We start from the raw sequence: 25,827 nt of genomic DNA, 5'->3' as shown, positions 1-25,827 counted from the left end.
CGTGCATCTTCTTGTTGCTTTGCGACCTACATGGTGTGTGTGTGTATATGCGTGCGTGCGTGCGTGCGTGTAGCGTGCGTGCGGGTGAGTGAGAAGGTGGAAGTTATGATTGAACACATTCTATAATTTCTGGGAGGGTCACCTTTCAAAGTATTTATCACATGCAACTCGAGTAAATGTTTTAATTCAAATTCAGCATTGCAACACTGGGCAGTATTTCCTCCCGAGTAATCAAAACGGCTTAATTAACGCCATGATGAGTTATCATGAAGTTGTTAGTGTCGATTGGTCAACACAATATACCACGGAGTCAGGGGCCCTTGTCGCTACAGATGTATACCACGGAGCGAGGGGCCCTTGTCGCTACAGATGTATACCACGGAGCCAGGGGCCTTGTGGCTACAGATGTATACCACGGAGTCAGGGGCCTTGTCGCTACATATATATACCACGGAGTCAGGGGGCCTTGTTGCTACATATATATACCACGGAGTCAGGGGCCTTGTCGCTACAGATGTATACCACGGAGTCAGGGGCCTTGTGGCTACAGATGTATACCACGGAGTCAGGGGCCTTGTGGCTACAGATGTATACCACGAGTCAGGGGCCCTTGTCGCTACAGATGTATACCACGGAGCGAGGGGCCCTTGTCGCTACAGATGTATACCACGGAGCCAGGGGCCTTGTGGCTACAGATGTATACCACGGAGTCAGGGGCCTTGTGGCTACAGATGTATACCACGAGTCAGGGGGCCTTGTCGCTACAGATGTATACCACGGAGCGAGGGGCCCTTGTCGCTACAGATGTATACCACGGAGCCAGGGGCCTTGTGGCTACAGATGTATACCACGGAGTCAGGGGCCTTGTGGCTACAGATGTATACCACGGAGTCAGGGTGCCTTGTGGCTACAGATGCATACCACGGAGTCAGGGGGCCTTGTCGCTACATAGATATACCACGGAGTCAGGGGGGCCTTGTCGCTACCGATATATATACCACGGAGTCAGGGGGCCTTGTCGGTACAGATGTATACCACGGAGTCAGGGGGCCTTGTCGCTACATATATATACCACGGAGTCAGGGGGCCTTGTCGCTACAGATGTATACCACGGAGTCAGGGGGCCTTGTCGCTACATATATATACCACGGAGTCAGGGGGCCTTGTGGCTACAGATGTATACCACGGAGTCAGGGGGCCTTGTCGCTACATATATATACCACGGAGTCAGGGGCCTTGTCGCTACAGATGTATACCACGGAGTCAGGGGCCTTGTCGCTACAGATGTATACCACGGAGTCATGGGCCTTGTCGCTACATATATATACCACGGAGTCAGGGGGCCTTGTGGCTACAGATGTATACCACGGAGTCAGGGGGCCTTGTCGCTACATATATATACCACGGAGTCAGGGGCCTTGTCGCTACAGATGTATACCACGGAGTCAGGGGCCTTGTCGCTACAGATGTATACCACGGAGTCATGGGCCTTGTCACTACAGATGTATACCACGGAGTCAGGGGGCCTTGTCGCTACAGATGTATACAACGGAGTCAGGGGCCTTTTCGCTACAGATGTATACCACGGAGTCAGGGGGCCTTGTCGCTACATATATATACCACGGAGCAAAGGGCCTTGTGCCTACAGATGAATACCACGAAGCGAGGGGCCTTGTGGCTACAGATATATACCAAGGAGCGAGGGGGCCTTGTGGCTACAGATATATACCACGGAGCAAAGGGCCTTGTGCCTACAGATGAATACCACGAAGCGAGGGGCCTTGTGGCTACAGATATATACCACGGAGCGAGGGGGCCTTGTGGCTACAGATATATACCACGGAGCAAAGGGCCTTGTGCCTACAGATGAATACCACGAAGCGAGGGGCCTTGTGGCTACAGATATATACCACGGAGTCAGGGGGCCTTGTCGCTACAGATGTATACCACGGAGCGAGGGGCCCTGTGGCTACAGATGTATACCACGAAGCGAGGGGCCTTGTGGCTACAGATATATACCACGGAGTCAGGGGGCCTTGTCGCTACAGATGTATACCACGGAGCGAGGGGCCCTGTGGCTACAGATGTATACCACGGAGCGAGGGGGCCTTGTGGCTACAGATATATACCACGGAGCGAGGGGGCCTTGTGGCTACAGATATATACCACGGAGCGAGGGGGCCGGTGGCTACAGATATATACCACGGAGCAAAGGGCCTTGTGCCTACAGATGAATACCACGAAGCGAGGGGCCTTGTGGCTACAGATATATACCACGGAGTCAGGGGGCCTTGTCGCTACAGATGTATACCACGGAGCGAGGGGCCCTGTGGCTACAGATGTATACCACGAAGCGAGGGGCCTTGTGGCTACAGATATATACCACGGAGTCAGGGGGCCTTGTCGCTACAGATGTATACCACGGAGCGAGGGGCCCTGTGGCTACAGATGTATACCACGAAGCGAGGGGCCTTGTGGCTACAGATATATACCACGGAGTCAGGGGGCCTTGTCGCTACAGATGTATACCACGGAGCGAGGGGCCCTGTGGCTACAGATGTATACCACGGAGCGAGGGGCCTTGTGGCTACAGATATATACCAAGGAGCCAGTGGGCCTTGTGGCTACAGATATATACCACGGAGCGAGGGGCCTTGTGGCTACAGATATATACCAAGGAGCCAGTGGGCCTTGTGGCTACAGATATATACCAAGGAGCCAGTGGGCCTTGTGGCTACAGATGTATACCACGGAGCGAGGGGCCTTGTGGCTACAGATATATACCACGGAGCGAGGGGCCTTGTGGCTACAGATATATACCAAGGAGCCAGTGGGCCTTGTGGCTACAGATGTATACCACGGAGCCAGGGGGCCTTGTGGCTACAGATGTATACCACGGAGCCAGGGGGCCTTGTGGCTACAGATGTATACCACGGAGCCAGGGGGCCTTGTGGCTACAGATGTATACCACGGAGCCAGGGGGCCTTGTGGCTACAGATGTATACCACGGAGCCAGGGGGCCTTGTGGCTACAGATATATACCACGGAGCGAGGGGCCTTGTGGCTACAGATATATACCACGGAGCGAGGGGCCTTGTGGCTACAGATATATACCACGGAGCCAGGGGGCCTTGTGGCTACAGATATATACCACGGAGCGAGGGGCCTTGTGGCTACAGATATATACCACGGAGCGAGGGGCCCTGTGGCTACAGATGTATACCACGGAGCCAGGGGGCCTTGTGGCTACAGATATATACCACGGAGCGAGGGGCCTTGTGGCTACAGATATATATACCACGGAGCCAGGGGGCCTTGTGGCTACAGATGTATACCACGGAGCCAGGGGGCCTTGTGGCTACAGATGTATACCACGGAGCGAGGGGACCTTGTGGCTACAGATGTATACCACGGAGCCAGGGGGCCTTGTGGCTACAGATGTATTCCACGGAGCCAGGGGCCTTGTGGCTACAGATGTATACCACGGAGCCAGGGGCCTTGTGGCTACAGATGTATACCACGGAGCCAGGGGGCCTTGTGGCTACAGATGTATACCACGGAGTCAGGGGGCCTTGTGGCTACAGATGTATACCACGGAGCCAGGGGGCCTTGTGGCTACAGATGTATACCACGGAGCCAGGGGGCCTTGTGGCTACAGATGTATACCACGGAGCCAGGGGGCCTTGTGGCTACAGATGTATACCACGGAGCGAGGGGACCTTGTGGCTACAGATGTATACCACGGAGCGAGGGGCCCTGTGGCTACAGATATATACCACGGAGCCAGGGGGCCTTGTGGCTACAGATGTACACCACGGAGCCAGGGGGCCTTGTGGCTACAGATGTATACCACGGAGTCAGGGGGCCTTGTGGCTACAGATGTATACCACGGAGCCAGGGGCCTTGTCACTACAGATGTATACCACGGAGCCAGGGGGCCTTGTGGCTACAGATATATACCACGGAGCCAGGGGGCCTTGTGGCTACAGATATATACCACGGAGCGAGGGGCCTTGTGGCTACAGATGTATATCACGGAGCCAGGGGCCTTGTGGCTACAGATGTATACCACGGAGCCAGGGGACCTTGTGGCTACAGATGTATACCACGGAGCCAGGGGCCTTGTGGCTACAGATGTATACCACGGAGCCAGGGGGCCTTGTGGCTACAGATGTATACCACGGAGCCAGGGGGCCTTGTGGCTACAGATGTATACCACGGAGCCAGGGGCCTTGTGGCTACAGATGTACACCACGGAGCCAGGGGACCTTGTGGCTACAGATGTATACCACGGAGCCAGGGGGCCTTGTGGCTACAGATGTATACCACGGAGCCAGGGGCCTTGTGTCTACAGATGTATACCACGGAGCCAGGGGGCCTTGTGGCTACAGATGTATACCACGGAGCCAGGGGGCCTTGTGGCTACAGATGTACACCACGGAGCCAGGGGGCCTTGTGGCTACAGATGTATACCACGGAGCGAGGGGCCTTGTGGCTACAGATGTATACCACGGAGCCAGGGGGCCTTGTGGCTACAGATGTATACCACGGAGCCAGGGGGCCTTGTGGCTACAGATGTATACCACGGAGCCAGGGGGCCTTGTGGCTACAGATATATACCACGGAGCGAGGGGCCCTGTGGCTACAGATATATACCACGGAGCCAGGGGGCCTTGTGGCTACAGATGTATACCACGGAGCCAGGGGGCCTTGTGGCTACAGATGTATACCACGGAGCCAGGGGGCCTTGTGGCTACAGATGTACACCACGGAGCCAGGGGGCCTTGTGGCTACAGATATATACCACGGAGCGAGGGGCCCTGTGGCTACAGATATATACCACGGAGCCAGGGGGCCTTGTGGCTACAGATGTATACCACGGAGCCAGGGGGCCTTGTGGCTACAGATGTATACCACGGAGTCAGGGGGCCTTGTGGCTACAGATATATACCACGGAGCGAGGGGCCTTGTGGCTACAGATGTATACCACGGAGCCAGGGGGCCTTGTGGCTACAGATGTATACCACGGAGCCAGGGGGCCTTGTGGCTACAGATGTACACCACGGAGCCAGGGGGCCTTGTGGCTACAGATATATACCACGGAGCGAGGGGCCCTGTGGCTACAGATATATACCACGGAGCCAGGGGGCCTTGTGGCTACAGATGTATACCACGGAGCCAGGGGGCCTTGTGGCTACAGATGTATACCACGGAGTCAGGGGGCCTTGTGGCTACAGATATATACCACGGAGTCAGGGGCCTTGTGGCTACAGATGTATACCACGGAGTCAGGGGCCTTGTGGCTACAGATGTATACCACGAGTCAGGGGCCCTTGTCGCTACAGATGTATACCAAGGAGCCAGTGGGCCTTGTGGCTACAGATATATACCACGGAGCGAGGGGCCTTGTGGCTACAGATATATACCAAGGAGCCAGTGGGCCTTGTGGCTACAGATATATACCAAGGAGCCAGTGGGCCTTGTGGCTACAGATGTATACCACGGAGCGAGGGGCCTTGTGGCTACAGATATATACCACGGAGCGAGGGGCCTTGTGGCTACAGATATATACCAAGGAGCCAGTGGGCCTTGTGGCTACAGATGTATACCACGGAGCCAGGGGGCCTTGTGGCTACAGATGTATACCACGGAGCCAGGGGGCCTTGTGGCTACAGATGTATACCACGGAGCCAGGGGGCCTTGTGGCTACAGATGTATACCACGGAGCCAGGGGGCCTTGTGGCTACAGATGTATACCACGGAGCCAGGGGGCCTTGTGGCTACAGATATATACCACGGAGCGAGGGGCCTTGTGGCTACAGATATATACCACGGAGCGAGGGGCCTTGTGGCTACAGATATATACCACGGAGCCAGGGGGCCTTGTGGCTACAGATATATACCACGGAGCGAGGGGCCTTGTGGCTACAGATATATACCACGGAGCGAGGGGCCCTGTGGCTACAGATGTATACCACGGAGCCAGGGGGCCTTGTGGCTACAGATATATACCACGGAGCGAGGGGCCTTGTGGCTACAGATATATATACCACGGAGCCAGGGGGCCTTGTGGCTACAGATGTATACCACGGAGCCAGGGGGCCTTGTGTCTACAGATGTATACCACGGAGCGAGGGGACCTTGTGGCTACAGATGTATACCACGGAGCCAGGGGGCCTTGTGGCTACAGATGTATTCCACGGAGCCAGGGGCCTTGTGGCTACAGATGTATACCACGGAGCCAGGGGCCTTGTGGCTACAGATGTATACCACGGAGCCAGGGGGCCTTGTGGCTACAGATGTATACCACGGAGTCAGGGGGCCTTGTGGCTACAGATGTATACCACGGAGCCAGGGGGCCTTGTGGCTACAGATGTATACCACGGAGCGAGGGGACCTTGTGGCTACAGATGTATACCACGGAGCGAGGGGCCCTGTGGCTACAGATATATACCACGGAGCCAGGGGGCCTTGTGGCTACAGATGTACACCACGGAGCCAGGGGGCCTTGTGGCTACAGATGTATACCACGGAGTCAGGGGGCCTTGTGGCTACAGATGTATACCACGGAGCCAGGGGCCTTGTCACTACAGATGTATACCACGGAGCCAGGGGGCCTTGTGGCTACAGATATATACCACGGAGCCAGGGGGCCTTGTGGCTACAGATATATACCACGGAGCGAGGGGCCTTGTGGCTACAGATGTATATCACGGAGCCAGGGGCCTTGTGGCTACAGATGTACACCACGGAGCCAGGGGACCTTGTGGCTACAGATGTATACCACGGAGCCAGGGGGCCTTGTGGCTACAGATGTATACCACGGAGCCAGGGGCCTTGTGGCTACAGATGTATACCACGGAGCCAGGGGGCCTTGTGGCTACAGATGTATACCACGGAGCCAGGGGGCCTTGTGGCTACAGATGTATACCACGGAGCCAGGGGGCCTTGTGGCTACAGATGTATACCACGGAGCCAGGGGGCCTTGTGGCTACAGATGTATACCACGGAGCCAGGGGGCCTTGTGGCTACAGATGTACACCACGGAGCCAGGGGGCCTTGTGGCTACAGATATATACCACGGAGCGAGGGGCCCTGTGGCTACAGATATATACCACGGAGCCAGGGGGCCTTGTGGCTACAGATGTATACCACGGAGCCAGGGGGCCTTGTGGCTACAGATGTATACCACGGAGTCAGGGGGCCTTGTGGCTACAGATATATACCACGGAGCGAGGGGCCTTGTGGCTACAGATGTATACCACGGAGCCAGGGGGCCTTGTGGCTACAGATGTATACCACGGAGCCAGGGGGCCTTGTGGCTACAGATGTACACCACGGAGCCAGGGGGCCTTGTGGCTACAGATATATACCACGGAGCGAGGGGCCCTGTGGCTACAGATATATACCACGGAGCCAGGGGGCCTTGTGGCTACAGATGTATACCACGGAGTCAGGGGGCCTTGTGGCTACAGATATATACCACGGAGCGAGGGGCCCTGTGGCTACAGATATATACCACGGAGCCAGGGGGCCTTGTGGCTACAGATGTACACCACGGAGCCAGGGGGCCTTGTGGCTACAGATATATACCACGGAGCGAGGGGCCCTGTGGCTACAGATATATACCACGGAGCCAGGGGGCCTTGTGGCTACAGATGTATACCACGGAGCCAGGGGGCCTTGTGGCTACAGATATATACCACGGAGCCAGGGGGCCTTGTGGCTACAGATGTATACCACGGAGCCAGGGGCCTTGTGGCTACAGATGTATACCACGGAGCCAGGGGCCTTGTGGCTACAGATGTATACCACGGAGCCAGGAGCCTTGTGGCTACAGATGTATACCACGGAGCCAGGGGGCCTTGTGGCTACAGATGTATACCACGGAGTCAGGGGGCCTTGTGGCTACAGATGTATACCACGGAGCCAGGGGGCCTTGTGGCTACAGATGTATACCACGGAGCCAGGGGGCCTTGTGGCTACAGATGTATACCACGGAGCGAGGGGGCCTTGTGGCTACAGATGTATACCACGGAGCCAGGGGCCTTGTGGCTACAGATGTATACCACGGAGCCAGGGGGCCTTGTGGCTACAGATGTATACCACGGAGTCAGGGGGCCTTGTGGCTACAGATGTATACCACGGAGTCAGGGGGCCTTGTGGCTACAGATGTATACCACGGAGCCAACGTGGTGGTCCTTGTGCTTGGTTGTCTTTACCATCGGAACCCAGCTTGGAGGCCTTGTGGCTGGTTGTGTCTACCATTGAACTGAAAGAAGGGCCCGTGTGGGGGTCTGTCTCTACCAGTGTAGTGATCCTGGGGGCCACGTTGTTGGTTGTCTCTACAGTGGAACTGAAAGAAGGGCCCGTGTGGGGGGATGTTTCTACCAATGTAGTGATCCTGGGGGCCACGTTGTTGGTTGTCTCTACCGTGGAACTGAAAGAAGGGCCCGTGTGGTGGGATTTCTCTGCCATTGTACTGAACTCCGTGTGGAGGGTAAGACGTTGGCCAACACTGATAGTCTTCAACAAGGTGCCCGGGTAAAGCCTGATAACGGTTATTGTGTATCCCTCCATCTGGAACATAATGGGGGTTGGGACTTGTCTCCTGGCGTTGACGTTGTCTGGCTTCTTCTTGCATGATGTTTTTTGTAGGTTCTGAAAAGCAATAAGACGAAAACACGTGATGCGGTGTTACTGTAGATCTGACAATACAATAAATCATTTGCTTGATGTTAATTCTGAATCCTATGAAACACTCGGGGGGACTTCAAGATGACAAAAGGGCCTGATACCCAGACTTTTTTTCAGAAAGCGTTCATACACACAGAGTGCACGAAAGTCTTCATCCAGAAGAGGACGGTGGGATAGCCTAGTGGATCAAGGGTTTCTTAAAGCGAAGTCCCGGGTTCGATTCTCCACATGGGTACAAAAGGTGAAGCCGATTTCTCCTCCGCAGTGATATTGCTAAAGGCGGCGTGCACTATAATATCGGTATTAATGCAATCATCCACACACATACACATACGTGCATGCACATCGCTCTATAAATGCACTTATCTTGAACGCGACGTTAGGCTCCATTCCACCTCACCTCATTCAGTGACACGCTGACCCTGCCGATAAGTTCCTCCCTTGTGTCCCCGGTAAAACCCTTCAGTTTAATCCCAACCGACCATAAACATTTCTCCAGTGCACGACCGTCGTCAAAACATGGTCTATATCAGACAGATCATGGGTTATCAGCGGACTTCAAATGTTTGAACAAGGATATTTTTAAAAGCAGACAAATACCGCGGATCTCTATTGAAAATACAGCGGCGTGACGGCACAGGCTATTGTGTTACGTAAAAGATATCACTGTCTACTGAGACACAACCTCGGTCCTTGCCCTTGTCTCGAGACATGGTGGGTAGTTACAACACGTCTCTCTTGTTCCTCACACATCAAGGCAAGGTCCTTGGGACGGATGATTTCGGGTTTATCAAGGAAAAGTAAACGGCTTACAAAGTACATATAGATGAGCTTTTCACACTGGGGCGTGACTACAGAGAGCAGCCAAGGTGGTCGGTGAATTGAGAGCTGGGTACGAAGCCGACCGGTCTGTCACCGCCAAATAAAATGCAAATACCCAACATGTTGGTTTATATTAATATGAAGAATCACTCATATTCCACAGATATTAGATTGGTTCGATGCACAAACGAACAAACTGTTATGCTGTGTGAACCGACGCTCATGAACGCATCACATGTGACGTCATAGATCTGTGACTCGTGATGCACCATTTGTCTCGTGCAGAACCAGCGTGTAAAGTTTGGACAGCACGTGCAACATACCGTGAAAAGAATAAAAACACTCTGGTAACATTTGACTGATCGTTAGTTTTGTCATAAAGTGATACACTTTGGAAACATCTCTTCTTGACGTACATACTTCTCTATATGTTTCTATGGCTCGCGTTTCATTTGGTGGTGAGTATATATCTTCAGTAACCGATACTTGTAAGAGTAACTAATTGCTTCATGTGGCCAGGCTCGGAAACTTCTGCTGGCAAACCAATATTAATAGCATGTGCAACGATCCACAGCATCAGGTCAGACATTGTGACCGCCTGATCCTCATTTGAGGATATCGTTACAAGCTGATGATGTATTTTGACCGCGTCAAAGTAAATAATAAAACTATTGTACGTACCAACTATTCTGTGAAAGGTCTGTTCTATTTTTGTATCCGCAGAACATCTTCTCTGAGAATAGTTCCTGAGGACCCACAACCGGGAACGTGCATATTTCTTAACAAACTCAGCCGGGTAGATCAATGGCTCCAATTCGTCGAGGACGTCGAGTAGTTCTAACCAGGTGTTTATTTTAAATGATCTCAGGTTCGTTCTCTTCTCCACCAGCTTCACCAACCCTGCAACGTTGTCGTTGTGATCGCTGACATTGAGGAAGTTACCAACGTCGTGAGGGCGATTAATGTCCCAACAAATCTTGTACAAAGCCGCAAAATAAATATTCAATGTCACATTAAGTCCGTGCCGCTTAAAGGTATCGACGAGACCACAATAAAGTTCTGCACACTTTCCACACGGGCTGTAATTCTGATAAATTGTTACTTTGAAAGAACTGCCCAACTCAAACATGCGCAAGAAATGTCTGTTTTTTAAACGTTCTTCCAATTCCTTTATTAAAAAATATTCAGCATGTTTGCACCAGGTGCTTGACATCTTCTGAGAATAGAACACCTTCCATGTTCTGTTTCCCAAAACACAAGCAGCCACGCCCAGCCTTGGGCGGTCATATTCACGTACCCCAGAAGTCCAAAATGTCCACAGATCCTCATCAGCTGTCAGAGATCGGTCCATTTTGAGTTTTTGACGGTGGGGGGATCAGTAGCAGCATTCGCATCCAGATGGCAAATATCTATAAACTTAAAAATAAACATAAGTACCCTTAAAGTTTGGAAGTTTCTTTGTATGTTTTTATGTCTGTTCTGGGGCAGCTCTAGTCATGCATTGAAATTCATTATGAAGCATTGTGTGATTCTGTGCCAAACAGGCCGACCATTAACGACATGCTGTTCCTAAGATCAGGATCAAACACATGCATTCTACCCCAAACATGCCAGGGCAACAGTAAGTCACCCAACGCCCTTTAGTAACATTCTGTCTCTTAACAACTTACACTCGTAATTCAGTATCCCCCGATCCCAGCCAAATAGACGAATAACGCTCACAAGATATCTGTATCGCGGTTTTCACCTATACCTACAGGGATGTCATAATCTAGATCCATGTGCCCATCAGGACGAGAGATGTGTGGGAGCTGCCCACACTGGACTAGGACCTCATACCTGGGGACGATTTGAAAGAAATCCTACTTTCAGTTTGAACTTCCAAGTAAAAGGTACCGGTTAGAGGTATTATTTTGTACTCCTGCCACACGACGATGGGCAGGGATAAGACATGTTAATGCTTTATACAAGCCATTTACAGCTGTCAGTCATGACGCAGGTATGCTCGATCAGGGCTACTTCTCAAGTGATCAGGTATCTTATTCCGCGTCATAGCAACGGCTACTTGAAAGGACCTGAGGCAATAGGATTTGTGGAATATGCAAGAATTAAAGCTTTGTGACTTGAGGGAAGTGGTCTGCTTGGAGTGTATTGAAAGAACAGGTCTTGTGGTAACCTGGTGCTTCTCCGTGTATCCAATGGGAGGTTTGTTTGTTTGTTTGTTGTTTAACGTCGCACCCAGCAATATTCCAGCTATATGACGGCGGTCTGTAAATAATCGAGTCTGGGCCAGACAATCCAGTGATTGATATCATGACCATCGATCCATGCAATTGGGATGCGATGACATGCATCAACCAAGTCAGTGAGCCTGATAACCCGATCCCGTTAGTCGCCTCTTACAACAAGCATAGTCGCCGTATACTGCACGCATGGGTTGCTGAAGACCTATTCTACCCCTGATCTTCACGGGTGTACCCTGGTTGGTGACTGGCGAGATCTTGAAGTCAACTCGTGCTCTGACAGGTCCGCCATGGTGGGTTGTAATACAGGAGATATGTCGTCCTCGCCATTTGAAGTAGAGTCACAAAATATCGCGATGATCACCTCACGAAGATGGCTCCATGATTTCTAATACTTATAATAGGAAAACAAGCCATTCCGCCGGTAAGGAATATTATTTAAAATATGACAAACATGTCAAAGATAAACATCATCATTTAGTTTTGATCACGTGATTACCATCCATGTAAGAATCGGCAGTCAGATGACCATGATCGGTTATATCTCGTACAGCGTGCATCTGGGACAAGGTGAATAGCGACGTACGGAGTCAGCTCCCTGTGGAGGATACATCCCAAGCTACCTGTAGGGCACTAGAAGCTTTACAGTCACATCACATCCTATTGGGTACCCATTCACTGCTGGGTGAACAGAGGCCTTTTCGGAACAAAGTCACCTGGATAAGGAGACACCACGTGCTCCCACGTGCTTCAGGGCGGAAGGACCGAAGCCGTAGAAACCCTGAGGAGTTAGACAGCTAAACATGGCCACCCATCCACCTACTCTCTGCCACCAGCGCTGCTTAACTTTGCCTGATTTGTGACCTGCGCGATGGTTACATGTTTACATGCTACCACTGATATGAGAAGTCGTGTGTATATTTTGTGTCATCCTCCATCTTCCAGAGGCAAGAAAGTTAACTGACTAAAAAAGTCCAGTTTCCACCCTTGCAGAACTAGGCTGGTATTATGGAGTTACTTTTTGGCTGGACTAACGAGTCTATGCATAGTTCAATCAAAATCGCGCTCCGAAATTGAAACCCGGTTCGTAAACTGTCATACAGATTTCGGTCGATTGCAGGATTTGCAAAGCATGTGCACCACCAACTCGTTGTCATATATTCTCCAAATCTTCTCATGTTTTTAATCAAGGTGCACACGTGATTTGAGGCATTTCGCAACGTGAGACCCGTGATACGAGAGGTGGAATCTGATTGGTCAGTAGGAGAGGTTTAGAAGGGACATAATTAACAATAACCACTGGTGGCGCAACAATCGAGGCCAGTAATTCCAGCCTAGTTGGGGAAAGGGTGGAAACTGGACTTTTAAAGTCAGTTAACTCTCTTGCCTCGGGAAGATGGTCATCCTAGATTATCTGATGTATTAAATTGTGTTGTGATACATCTCCTGGACCCTTTCGCTACAACACGCGTACGACGCTAAGAACCAATCCTTCAATGATTCAACTCTCCAGGTCGGGGTATTGTGTGCAATGTTGGAGCTAGGGGCGGGGAAGGTAAGGAGGTCTTCACCTTCAAACTGAAACCATGGCGAAGAATGGATCAATGACATATAGCAATATAGAAATGTCATATCAAACACTGGATAATCGAGGGTGCTTTTGGTGTCCTTCTTCGCAGATTCTGAAGCTGCGTGCATTTGACCTCCTCATTCGTCCTCTCAAACTGACACGCCTTGAAATAACTCATTCGTCCTCTCAAACTGACACGCCTTGAAATAACTCATTTGTCCTGTCAAACTGACACGCCGTGAAATAACTCATTCGTCCTCTCAAACTGACACGCCTTGAAATAACTCATTTGTCCTCTCAAACTGACACGCCTTGAAATAACTCATTCGTCCTGTCAAACTGACACGCCTTGAAATAACTCATTCGTCCTCTCAAACTGACACGCCTTGAAATAACTCATTTGTCCTCTCAAACTGACACGCCTTGAAATAACTCATTTGTCCTCTCAAACTGACACGCCTTGAAATAACTCATTCGTCCTCTCAAACTGACACGCCTTGAAATAACTCATTTGTCCTCTCAAACTGACACGCCTTGAAATAACTCATTTGTCCTCTCAAACTGACACGCCTTGAAATAACTCATTCGTCCTCTCAAACTGACACGCCTTGAAATAACTCATTCGTCCTGTCAAACTGACACGCCTTGAAATAACTCATTTGTCCTCTCAAACTGACGCTCCTTGAAATAACTCATTCGTCCTCTCAAACTGACACGCCTTGAAATAACTCATTCGTCCTCTCAAACTGACACGCCTTGAAATAACTCATTCGTCCTGTCAAACTGACACGCCTTGAAATAACTCATTTGTCCTCTCAAACTGACACGCCTTGAAATAACTCATTCGTCCTCTCAAACTGACACGCCTTGAAATAACTCATTCGTCCTCTCAAACTGACACGCCGTGAAATAACTCATTCGTCCTGTCAAACTGACACGCCTTGAAATAACTCATTTGTCCTCTCAAACTGACACGCCTTGAAATAACTCATTCGTCCTCTCAAACTGACACGCCTTGAAATAACTCATTCGTCCTCTCAAACCGACACGCCTTGAAATAACTCATTCGTCCTCTCAAACTGATACGCCTTGAAATAACTCATTTGTCCTCTCAAACTGACACGCCTTGAAATAACTCATTTGTCCTGTCAAACTGACACGCCTTGAAATAACTCATTTGTCCTCTCAAACTGACACGCTTTGAAATAACTCATTTGTCCTCTCAAACTGATACGCCTTGAAATAACTCATTTGTCCTCTCAAACTGACACGCCTTGAAATAACTCATTTGTCCTCTCAAACTGACACGCTTTGAAATAACTCATTCGTCCTCTCAAACTGACACGCCTTGAAATAACTCATTCGTCCTCTCAAACTGACACGCCTTGAAATAACTCATTTGTCCTGTCAAACTGACACGCCTTGAAATAACTCATTCGTCCTCTCAAACTGACACGCCTTGAAATAACTCATTTGTCCTCTCAAACTGATACGCCTTGAAATAACTCATTTGTCCTCTCAAACTGACACGCCTTGAAATAACTCATTTGTCCTCTCAAACTGATACGCCTTGAAATAACTCATTTGTCCTCTCAAACTGACACGCTTTGAAATAACTCATTCGTCCTCTCAAACTGACACGCCTTGAAATAACTCATTCGTCCTCTCAAACTGACACGCTTTGAAATAACTCATTTGTCCTCTCAAACTGACACGCCTTGAAATAACTCATTCGTCCTCTCAAACTGACACGCTTTGAAATAACTCATTTGTCCTCTCAAACTGACACGCCTTGAAATAACTCATTTGTCCTCTCAAACTGACACGCCTTGAAATAACTCATTCGTCCTCTCAAACTGACACGCCTTGAAATAACTCATTTGTCCTCTCAAACTGACACGCCTTGAAATAACTCATTCGTCCTCTCAAACTGACACGCCTTGAAATAACTCATTCGTCCTCTCAAACTGACACGCCTTGAAATAACTCATTTGTCCTCTCAAACTGACACGCCTTGAAATAACTCATTTGTCCTCTCAAACTGACACGCCTTGAAATAACTCATTCGTCCTCTCAAACTGACACGCTTTGAAATAACTCATTTGTCCTCTCAAACTGACACGCCTTGAAATAACTCATTTGTCCTCTCAAACTGACACGCCTTGAAATAACTCATTCGTCCTCTCAAACTGACACGCTTTGAAATAACTCATTTGTCCTCTCAAACTGACACGCCTTGAAATAACTCATTTGTCCTCTCAAACTGACACGCCTTGAAATAACTCATTTGTCCTGTCAAACTGACACGCCTTGAAATAACTCATTCGTCCTCTCAAACTGACACGCCTTGAAATAACTCATTCGTCCTCTCAAACCGACACGCCTTGAAATAACTCATTCGTCCTCTCAAACTGACACGCCTTGAAATAACTCATTCGTCCTCTCAAACTGACACGCCTTGAAATAACTCATTCGTCCTCTCAAACTGACACGCCTTGAAATAACTCATTCGTCCTCTCAAACCGACACGCCTTGAAATAACTCATTCGTCCTCTCAAACTCATACGCCTTGAAATAACTCATTCGTCCTCTCAAACTGACACGCCTTGAAATAACTCATTCGTCCTCTCAAACCGACACGCCTTGAAATAACTCATTCGTCCTCTCAAACTGATACGCCTTGAAATAACTCATTTGTCCTCTCAAACTGACACGCCTTGAAATAACTCATTTGTGCTGTCAAACTGACACGCCTTGAAATAACTCATTCGTCCTGTCAAACTGACACGCCGTGAAATAACTCATTTGTCCTCTCAAACTGACACGCCTTGAAATAACTCATTCGTCCTCTCAAACTGACACGCTTTGAAATAACTCATTTGTCCTCTCAAACTGACGCGCCTTGAAACAACTCATTTGTCCTGTCAAACTGACACGCCTTGAAATAACTCATTCGTCCTGTCAAACTGACACGCCGTGAAATAACTCATTTGTCCTCTCAAACTGACACGCCTTGAAATAACTCATTCGTCCTCTCAAACTGACACGCTTTGAAATAACTCATTCGTCCTCTCAAACTGACACGCCTTGAAATAACTCATTTGTCCTCTCAAACTGACACGCCTTGAAATAACTCATTCGTCCTCTCAAACTGACACGCCTTGAAATAACTCATTTGTCCTCTCAAACTGACACGCCTTGAAATAACTCATTCGTCCTCTCAAACTGACACGCCTTGAAATAACTCATTCGTCCTCTCAAACTGACACGCCTTGAAATAACTCATTTGTCCTCTCAAACTGACACGCCTTGAAATAACTCATTTGTCCTGTCAAACTGACACGCCTTGAAATAACTCATTTTTCCTCTCAAACTGACACGCCTTGAAATAACTCATTTGTCCTCTCAAACTGACACGCCTTGAAATAACTCATTCGTCCTCTCAAACTGACACGCTTTGAAATAACTCATTTGTCCTCTCAAACTGACACGCCTTGAAATAACTCATTCGTCCTCTCAAACTGACACGCTTTGAAATAACTCATTTGTCCTCTCAAACTGACACGCCTTGAAATAACTCATTTGTCCTCTCAAACTGACACGCCTTGAAATAACTCATTCGTCCTCTCAAACTGACACGCTTTGAAATAACTCATTTGTCCTCTCAAACTGACACGCCTTGAAATCACTCATTCGTCCTCTCAAACTGACACGCTTTGAAATAACTCATTTGTCCTCTCAAACTGACACGCCTTGAAATAACTCATTCGTCCTCTCAAACTGACACGCTTTGAAATAACTCATTTGTCCTCTCAAACTGACACGCCTTGAAATAACTCATTTGTCCTCTCAAACTGACACGCCTTGAAATAACTCATTTGTCCTCTCAAACCGACACGCCTTGAAATAACTCATTTGTCCTCTCAAACTGACACGCCTTGAAATAACTCATTTGTCCTCTCAAACCGACACGCCTTGAAATAACTCATTTGTCCTCTCAAACTGACACGCCTTGAAATAACTCATTTGTCCTGTCAAACTGACACGCCTTGAAATAACTCATTCGTCCTCTCAAACTGACACGCCTTGAAATAACTCATTTGTCCTCTCAAACTGACACGCCTTGAAATAACTCATTTGTCCTCTCAAACCGACACGCCTTGAAATAACTGATTTGTCCTCTCAAACTGACACGCCTTGAAATAACTCATTTGTCCTCTCAAACCGACACGCCTTGAAATAACTCATTTGTCCTGTCAAACTGACACGCCTTAAAATAACTCATTCGTCCTCTCAAACTGACACGCTTTGAAATAACTCATTTGTCCTCTCAAACTGACACGCCTTGAAATAACTCATTCGTCCTCTCAAACTGATACGCCTTGAAATAACTCATTTGTCCTGTCAAACTGATACGCCTTGAAATAACTCATTTGTCCTCTCAAACTGACACGCTTTGAAATAACTCATTCGTCCTCTCAAACTGACACGCTTTGAAATAACTCATTCGTCCTCTCAAACTGACACGCTTTGAAATAACTCATTTGTCCTCTCAAACTGACACGCCTTGAAATAACTCATTCGTCCTCTCAAACTGACACGCTTTGAAATAACTCATTTGTCCTCTCAAACTGACACGCCTTGAAATAACTCATTTGTCCTCTCAAACTGACACGCCTTGAAATAACTCATTCGTCCTCTCAAACTGACACGCTTTGAAATAACTCATTTGTCCTCTCAAACTGACACGCCTTGAAATAACTCATTCGTCCTCTCAAACTGACACGCTTTGAAATAACTCATTTGTCCTCTCAAACTGATACGCCTTGAAATAACTCATTTGTCCTCTCAAACTGATACGCTTTGAAATAACTCATTTGTCCTGTCAAACTGACACGCCTTGAAATAACTCATTTGTCCTCTCAAACTGACACGCCTTGAAATAACTCATTCGTCCTCTCAAACTGACACGCTTTGAAATAACTCATTTTTCCTCTCAAACTGACACGCCTTGAAATAACTCATTTGTCCTCTCAAACTGACACGCCTTGAAATAACTCATTCGTCCTCTCAAACTGACACGCTTTGAAATAACTCATTTGTCCTCTCAAACTGACACGCCTTGAAATAACTCATTCGTCCTCTCAAACTGACACGCTTTGAAATAACTCATTTGTCCTCTCAAACTGACACGCCTTGAAATAACTCATTTGTCCTCTCAAACTGACACGCCTTGAAATAACTCATTCGTCCTCTCAAACTGACACGCCTTGAAATAACTCATTCGTCCTCTCAAACTGACACGCTTTGAAATAACTCATTCGTCCTCTCAAACTGACACGCCTTGAAATAACTCATTTGTCCTCTCAAACTGACACGCCTTGAAATAACTCATTTGTCCTGTCAAACTGATACGCTTTGAAATAACTCATTCGTCCTCTCAAACTGACACGCCTTGAAATAACTCATTTGTCCTGTCAAACTGACACGCCTTGAAATAACTCATTTGTCCTGTCAAACTGATACGCCTTGAAATAACTCATTTGTCCTCTCAAACTGACACGCCTTGAAATAACTCATTCGTCCTCTCAAACTGACACGCCTTGAAATAACTCATTTGTCCTGTCAAACTGACACGCTTTGAAATAACTCATTCGTCCTCTCAAACTGACACGCCTTGAAATAACTCATTTGTCCTGTCAAACTGATACGCTTTGAAATAACTCATTCGTCCTCTCAAACTGATACGCTTTGAAATAACTCATTCGTCCTCTCAAACTGACACGCTTTGAAATAACTCATTTGTCCTCTCAAACTGACACGCCTTGAAATAACTCATTCGTCCTCTCAAACTGACACGCTTTGAAATAACTCATTCGTCCTCTCAAACTGACACGCCTTGAAATAACTCATTTGTCCTCTCAAACTGACACGCCTTGAAATAACTCATTTGTCCTGTCAAACTGATACGCTTTGAAATAACTCATTCGTCCTCTCAAACTGATACGCTTTGAAATAACTCATTCGTCCTCTCAAACTGACACGCTTTGAAATAACTCATTTGTCCTCTCAAACTGACACGCCTTGAAATAACTCATTCGTCCTCTCAAACTGACACGCCTTGAAATAACTCATTTGTCCTGTCAAACTGACACGCCTTGAAATAACTCATTTTACCTCTCAAACTGACACGCCTTGAAATAACTCATTCGTCCTCTCAAACTGACACGCTTTGAAATAACTCATTTGTCCTCTCAAACTGATACGCTTTGAAATAACTCATTTGTCCTGTCAAACTGACACGCCTTGAAATAACTCATTTGTCCTCTCAAACTGACACGCCTTGAAATAACTCATTCGTCCTCTCAAACTGACACGCTTTGAAATAACTCATTTTTCCTCTCAAACTGACACGCCTTGAAATAACTCATTTGTCCTCTCAAACTGACACGCCTTGAAATAACTCATTCGTCCTCTCAAACTGACACGCTTTGAAATAACTCATTTGTCCTCTCAAACTGACACGCCTTGAAATAACTCATTCGTCCTCTCAAACTGACACGCTTTGAAATAACTCATTTGTCCTCTCAAACTGACACGCCTTGAAATAACTCATTTGTCCTCTCAAACTGACACGCCTTGAAATAACTCATTCGTCCTCTCAAACTGACACGCCTTGAAATAACTCATTCGTCCTCTCAAACTGATACGCTTTGAAATAACTCATTTGTCCTGTCAAACTGATACGCCTTGAAATAACTCATTTGTCCTCTCAAACTGACACGCCTTGAAATAACTCATTCGTCCTCTCAAACTGACACGCCTTGAAATAACTCATTTGTCCTGTCAAACTGACACGCTTTGAAATAACTCATTCGTCCTCTCAAACTGACACGCCTTGAAATAACTCATTCGTCCTCTCAAACTGACACGCCTTGAAATAACTCATTTGTCCTGCCAAACTGATACGCTTTGAAATAACTCATTCGTCCTCTCAAACTGATACGCTTTTAAATAACTCATTCGTCCTCTCAAACTGACACGCTTTGAAATAACTCATTTGTCCTCTCAAACTGACACGCCTTGAAATAACTCATTCGTCCTCTCAAACTGACACGCTTTGAAATAACTCATTCGTCCTCTCAAACTGACACGCCTTGAAATAACTCATTTGTCCTCTCAAACTGACACGCCTTGAAATAACTCATTTGTCCTGTCAAACTGATACGCTTTGAAATAACTCATTCGTCCTCTCAAACTGATACGCTTTGAAATAACTCATTCGTCCTCTCAAACTGACACGCTTTGAAATAACTCATTTGTCCTCTCAAACTGACACGCCTTGAAATAACTCATTCGTCCTCTCAAACTGACACGCCTTGAAATAACTCATTTGTCCTGTCAAACTGACACGCCTTGAAATAACTCATTTTACCTCTCAAACTGACACGCCTTGAAATAACTCATTCGTCCTCTCAAACTGACACGCTTTGAAATAACTCATTTGTCCTCTCAAACTGACACGCCTTGAAATAACTCATTCGTCCTCTCAAACTGACACGCTTTGAAATAACTCATTTGTCCTCTCAAACTGACACGCCTTGAAATAACTCATTTGTCCTCTCAAACTGACACGCCTTGAAATAACTCATTCGTCCTCTCAAACTGACACGCTTTGAAATAACTCATTTGTCCTCTCAAACTGACACGCCTTGAAATAACTCATTCGTCCTCTCAAACTGACACGCTTTGAAATAACTCATTTGTCCTGTCAAACTGATACGCCTTGAAATAACTCATTTGTCCTCTCAAACTGACACGCTTTGAAATAACTCATTCGTCCTGTCAAACTGACACGCCTTGAAATAACTCATTCGTCCTCTCAAACTGATACGCTTTGAAATAACTCATTTGTCCTGTCAAACTGATACGCCTTGAAATAACTCATTTGTCCTCTCAAACTGACACGCCTTGAAATAACTCATTCGTCCTCTCAAACTGACACGCCTTGAAATAACTCATTCGTCCTCTCAAACTGACACGCCTTGAAATAACTCATTCGTCCTCTCAAACTGACACGCCTTGAAATAACTCATTCGTCCTCTCAAACTGACACGCCTTGAAATAACTCATTTGTCCTCTCAAACTGACACGCCTTGAAATAACTCATTCGTCCTCTCAAACTGACACGCCTTGAAATAACTCATTCGTCCTCTCAAACTGATACGCCTTGAAATAACTCATTTGTCCTGTCAAACTGATACGCCTTGAAATAACTCATTCGTCCTCTCAAACTGACACGCTTTGAAATAACTCATTCGTCCTCTCAAACTGACACGCTTTGAAATAACTCATTCGTCCTGTCAAACTGATACGCCTTGAAATAACTCATTTGTCCTCTCAAACTGACACGCTTTGAAATAACTCATTCGTCCTGTCAAACTGACACGCCTTGAAATAACTCATTCGTCCTCTCAAACTGACACGCCTTGAAATAACTCATTCGTCCTCTCAAACTGACACGCCTTGAAATAACTCATTCGTCCTCTCAAACTGACACGCCTTGAAATAACTCATTTGTCCTCTCAAACTGACACGCCTTGAAATAACTCATTCGTCCTCTCAAACTGACACGCCTTGAAATAACTCATTCGTCCTCTCAAACTGATACGCCTTGAAATAACTCATTTGTCCTGTCAAACTGATACGCCTTGAAATAACTCATTCGTCCTCTCAAACTGACACGCTTTGAAATAACTCATTCGTCCTCTCAAACTGACACGCTTTGAAATAACTCATTCGTCCTGTCAAACTGATACGCCTTGAAATAACTCATTTGTCCTCTCAAACTGACACGCTTTGAAATAACTCATTCGTCCTGTCAAACTGACACGCCTTGAAATAACTCATTCGTCCTCTCAAACTGATACGCCTTGAAATAACTCATTTGTCCTCTCAAACTGACACGCTTTGAAATAACTCATTCGTCCTGTCAAACTGACACGCCTTGAAATAACTCATTCGTCCTCTCAAACTGATACGCTTTGAAATAACTCATTTGTCCTGTCAAACTGATACGCCTTGAAATAACTCATTTGTCCTCTCAAACTGACACGCCTTGAAATAACTCATTCGTCCTCTCAAACTGATACGCTTTGAAATAACTCATTTGTCCTGTCAAACTGATACGCTTTGAAATAACTCATTTGTCCTCTCAAACTGACACGCCTTGAAATAACTCATTCGTCCTCTCAAACTGACACGCCTTGAAATAACTCATTCGTCCTCTCAAACTGATACGCTTTGAAATAACTCATTTGTCCTGTCAAACTGATACGCCTTGAAATAACTCATTCGTCCTCTCAAACTGACACGCCTTGAAATAACTCATTCGTCCTCTCAAACTGATACGCTTTGAAATAACTCATTTGTCCTGTCAAACTGATACGCTTTGAAATAACTCATTTGTCCTCTCAAACTGACACGCCTTGAAATAACTCATTCGTCCTCTCAAACTGACACGCCTTGAAATAACTCATTCGTCCTCTCAAACTGATACGCTTTGAAATAACTCATTTGTCCTGTCAAACTGATACGCCTTGAAATAACTCATTCGTCCTCTCAAACTGACACGCCTTGAAATAACTCATTCGTCCTCTCAAACTGATACGCTTTGAAATAACTCATTCGTCCTGTCAAACTGATACGCCTTGAAATAACTCATTCGTCCTCTCAAACCGACACGCCTTGAAATAACTCATTCGTCCTCTCAAACCGACACGCCTTGAAATAACTCATTTGTCCTGTCAAACTGACACGCCTTGAAATAACTCATTTGTCCTCTCAAACTGACACGCCTTGAAATAACTCATTCGTCCTCTCAAACTGACACGCTTTGAAATAACTCATTTGTCCTCTCAAACTGACACGCCTTGAAATAACTCATTTGACCTCTCAAACCGACACGCCTTGAAATAACTCATTTGTCCTCTCAAACTGACACGCCTTGAAATAACTCATTCGTCCTCTCAAACTGACACGCTTTGAAATAACTCATTTGTCCTCTCAAACTGACACGCCTTGAAATAACTCATTTGACCTCTCAAACCGACACGCCTTGAAATAACTCATTTTTCCTCTCAAACTGACACGCCTTGAAATAACTCATTTTACCTCTCAAACTGACACGCCGTGAAATAACTCATTTGAAGCTCAAAACCTCACCCACACACCTACATGTATTTAAGGTTCAATTGACCATTTGCTGTTTTGTATATGTTCAAATTCAAACGCAAAACACGTTGACAATTGTGTCGCCAGAATACAATGGCAAGTGTGTGTCTTTGTGCTGTGAGTGAGTCCGCCCCCTTTCCACAGAGACGACGCTCTCTGTGACCGATTGTGTGACGGTAAGCATGTTGTTACCACCTATTGATGGAGGCCGCTGTGATTATAACATTAGAAACAAGCAATATACCTTATTCTAAATTACAATAAATAATAAAGCAGCTGGTTACTTACAGGGACATGGTAGCCGGTATATTGGGAGCCCACTGCAATAAGCTGTATACTGGGACACTGTATCCTGACTGCCACGTTACAGGAAATCCCTGATCTAACATTACATTGACATCACAGTTCCTAGAAACATGGAAATAGATATGACACATACTTTGCTACAACTTTCGTTTCCCTCTAATGCCTCTAACGTCCATTGTTTCTATTGCTTGTGCAACAATTCAATGTGTGTAATCTGTACAATTGCCAGCTTATAGAATGGTATTGTAATCGTTCATGACACTGACGTCTTGTTGTGTCAAATGAAACCGCATCTGCATACACCCTTAACACAGAGATACAGAGGTCAGTGTGACATTCACCTTCACACACTGTCGAACGGTCTGATTGATCGATAAAACATGGACGCATTTCACCTGAGCTGAACATATAATTGTTGCCTTCTCGTTTTCAATCATTTTAGAATTGTTTTGACTGGTTGTAGATACCGAAGTACCGACCTGTTCAAATATCACTTAAGATATAAAAATAATTAACATAACATTGTCAGAAACAATATAAACTGTTGCGTCTTGTATTGAATATTTCGACGCCTATGTACCTGTAATCTAGTGTTCAATACACCAGTGAAGCATTCAAGTTAAACTACAGATCGTGGCACAAGTTGCATAACAGGGCATGGAGGAAATGCTCATACAGTTGACACTATGTGTTCATTGCATTCTTCTGGGAAGTTTTTACAGTTACGTAAATACGAACATACCCGTGCACTTTTGGTGTATTCACAACATCATAACTTCGGGTATGTGTGAATGGAGCATAAACAATTAGGCGCCTCCTTTGTTGCTGCAAGCATCGATGTACATGTCAATCTTTCTACATAAGTCTAGTGTTGGAGCACGTTATTCCGTTAACCTGTAACCTTATAGATCTTTGAGCTGCATTTGAAAACTGTTGACAGCTGTTCCTAGCGCTTGCTTAACCAGTCCTTGCAACTAGCATTCCCATCCATGACAAGGTGGCGGCTGCCAAAAAATACTTGGATATCGCATATAAGAAATCTTTAATTTTCGCATGGTTTTGGTTTTATATGGCTATGTCAGTCAGTTGGAAATGTTAATATGTTTTTTTAATGAATTTCGGAATCGGTCTATAAATATGTTCTACCAAGAATGGCACTCCACTTTAGAGGATGGTTCACGTTATGAATATTACAAAACTTTCAAGACTTTACTTCAACCAGAAATATATATTTATCAGTACTCACTACTGAAAACTTACGAAAACAGTTAATTAAATAACGACTTGGTTTGCTAGACCTATTTGTAAATGAAGGAAGAAAACTGTCCATTGAAAAAAATGAAAAGAATTTGTCCATTGTGTAATCTAGAGATAGAAAATGAAATTCATTTTGTGTTTGTCTGTCCATTTTACAATGATCTCCGAAAGAAATATATAAAAGATTATTTAATAGCAATGTCACCGATAGATGCCTTTGTAGTTATGCTGATGACAAAGAACAAATCAAATATATTAAATCTTTCTCTTTATATTAAGCATGCATTAGCCAAAAGAAATGAATTATTCAAACAACGTGTATATCCCAATGTGTAACATATATGATTGTATCTACATGCGTAACTCTTTCTTGTATATGGGCTGGTGGCCTTTTGTACAAGAAACTTCTTTGACTTCTTTGACCATGGAGGTATATTGGTATAGCTTTATCTTCAAGGTTCAGGGCAATTTGTCAAAATTGAAAGCAAATATCATCTGATGCGTACTGAGAGGAAGAATTATGTGATAAGTTGTCTCCATCATTGATAAGATCGATGTCAAATTCGCAGACAAGACATTCAGACAAGAAGCGGGCTCCCCCAAGTGCGTCCATTGTGCGAACTCTCACTGTCGGGCTGTAGTAGTTCCATCATCCTGCCGTTAAAACGGCGCACTATTAAATAAAACATGATGTCGAAA

At 46.4% G+C, this 25,827-nt stretch overlaps 1 protein-coding gene across 2 annotated transcripts; it reads right to left on the bottom strand.

Moving 5' to 3' along the window:
* Positions 1 to 8,094: 8,094 nt before the first annotated feature.
* Positions 8,095 to 24,210, bottom strand: LOC124118957. 2 transcript variants are annotated; one of them, XM_048397139.1, is made up of 3 exons: positions 23,854 to 24,210; positions 10,201 to 10,928; positions 8,095 to 8,661 (listed from the first exon to the last, which is right to left on the bottom strand). In XM_048397139.1, exons 2-3 carry the CDS (start codon positions 10,868 to 10,870, stop codon positions 8,219 to 8,221), a joined length of 1,113 nt encoding a protein of 370 aa, XP_048253096.1. In that variant the 5' UTR covers positions 10,871 to 10,928; positions 23,854 to 24,210; the 3' UTR covers positions 8,095 to 8,218. The 2 variants fall into 2 exon arrangements, with proteins under 2 accessions (XP_048253096.1, XP_048253095.1); XM_048397138.1 differs by having other exon boundaries at positions 10,201 to 10,935; positions 23,854 to 24,209.
* Between the last annotated feature and the right edge of the window lie 1,617 nt (positions 24,211 to 25,827).

The sequence above is a fragment of the Haliotis rufescens genome, unplaced genomic scaffold, assembly GCF_023055435.1.
Source record: "Haliotis rufescens isolate VD_foot unplaced genomic scaffold, xgHalRufe1.0.p SCAF_16, whole genome shotgun sequence".
Taxonomy (NCBI): domain Eukaryota; kingdom Metazoa; phylum Mollusca; class Gastropoda; order Lepetellida; family Haliotidae; genus Haliotis; species Haliotis rufescens.
The sequence above is the reverse complement of the archived record's forward strand: the minus strand, read 5'-3'. Positions and strand labels throughout refer to the sequence as shown.

Bases quoted from the DNA above. Each gene is read 5' to 3' on its own strand.
- LOC124118957 (XM_048397139.1), bottom strand. From the start codon at position 10,870: ATGGACCGATCTCTGACAGCTGATGAGGATCTGTGGACATTTTGGACT. The intron at 8,662-10,200 runs GTACGTACAATA...ATTGCTTTTCAG, and splicing joins GACCTTTCACAGAATAGTTG to AACCTACAAAAAACATCATG.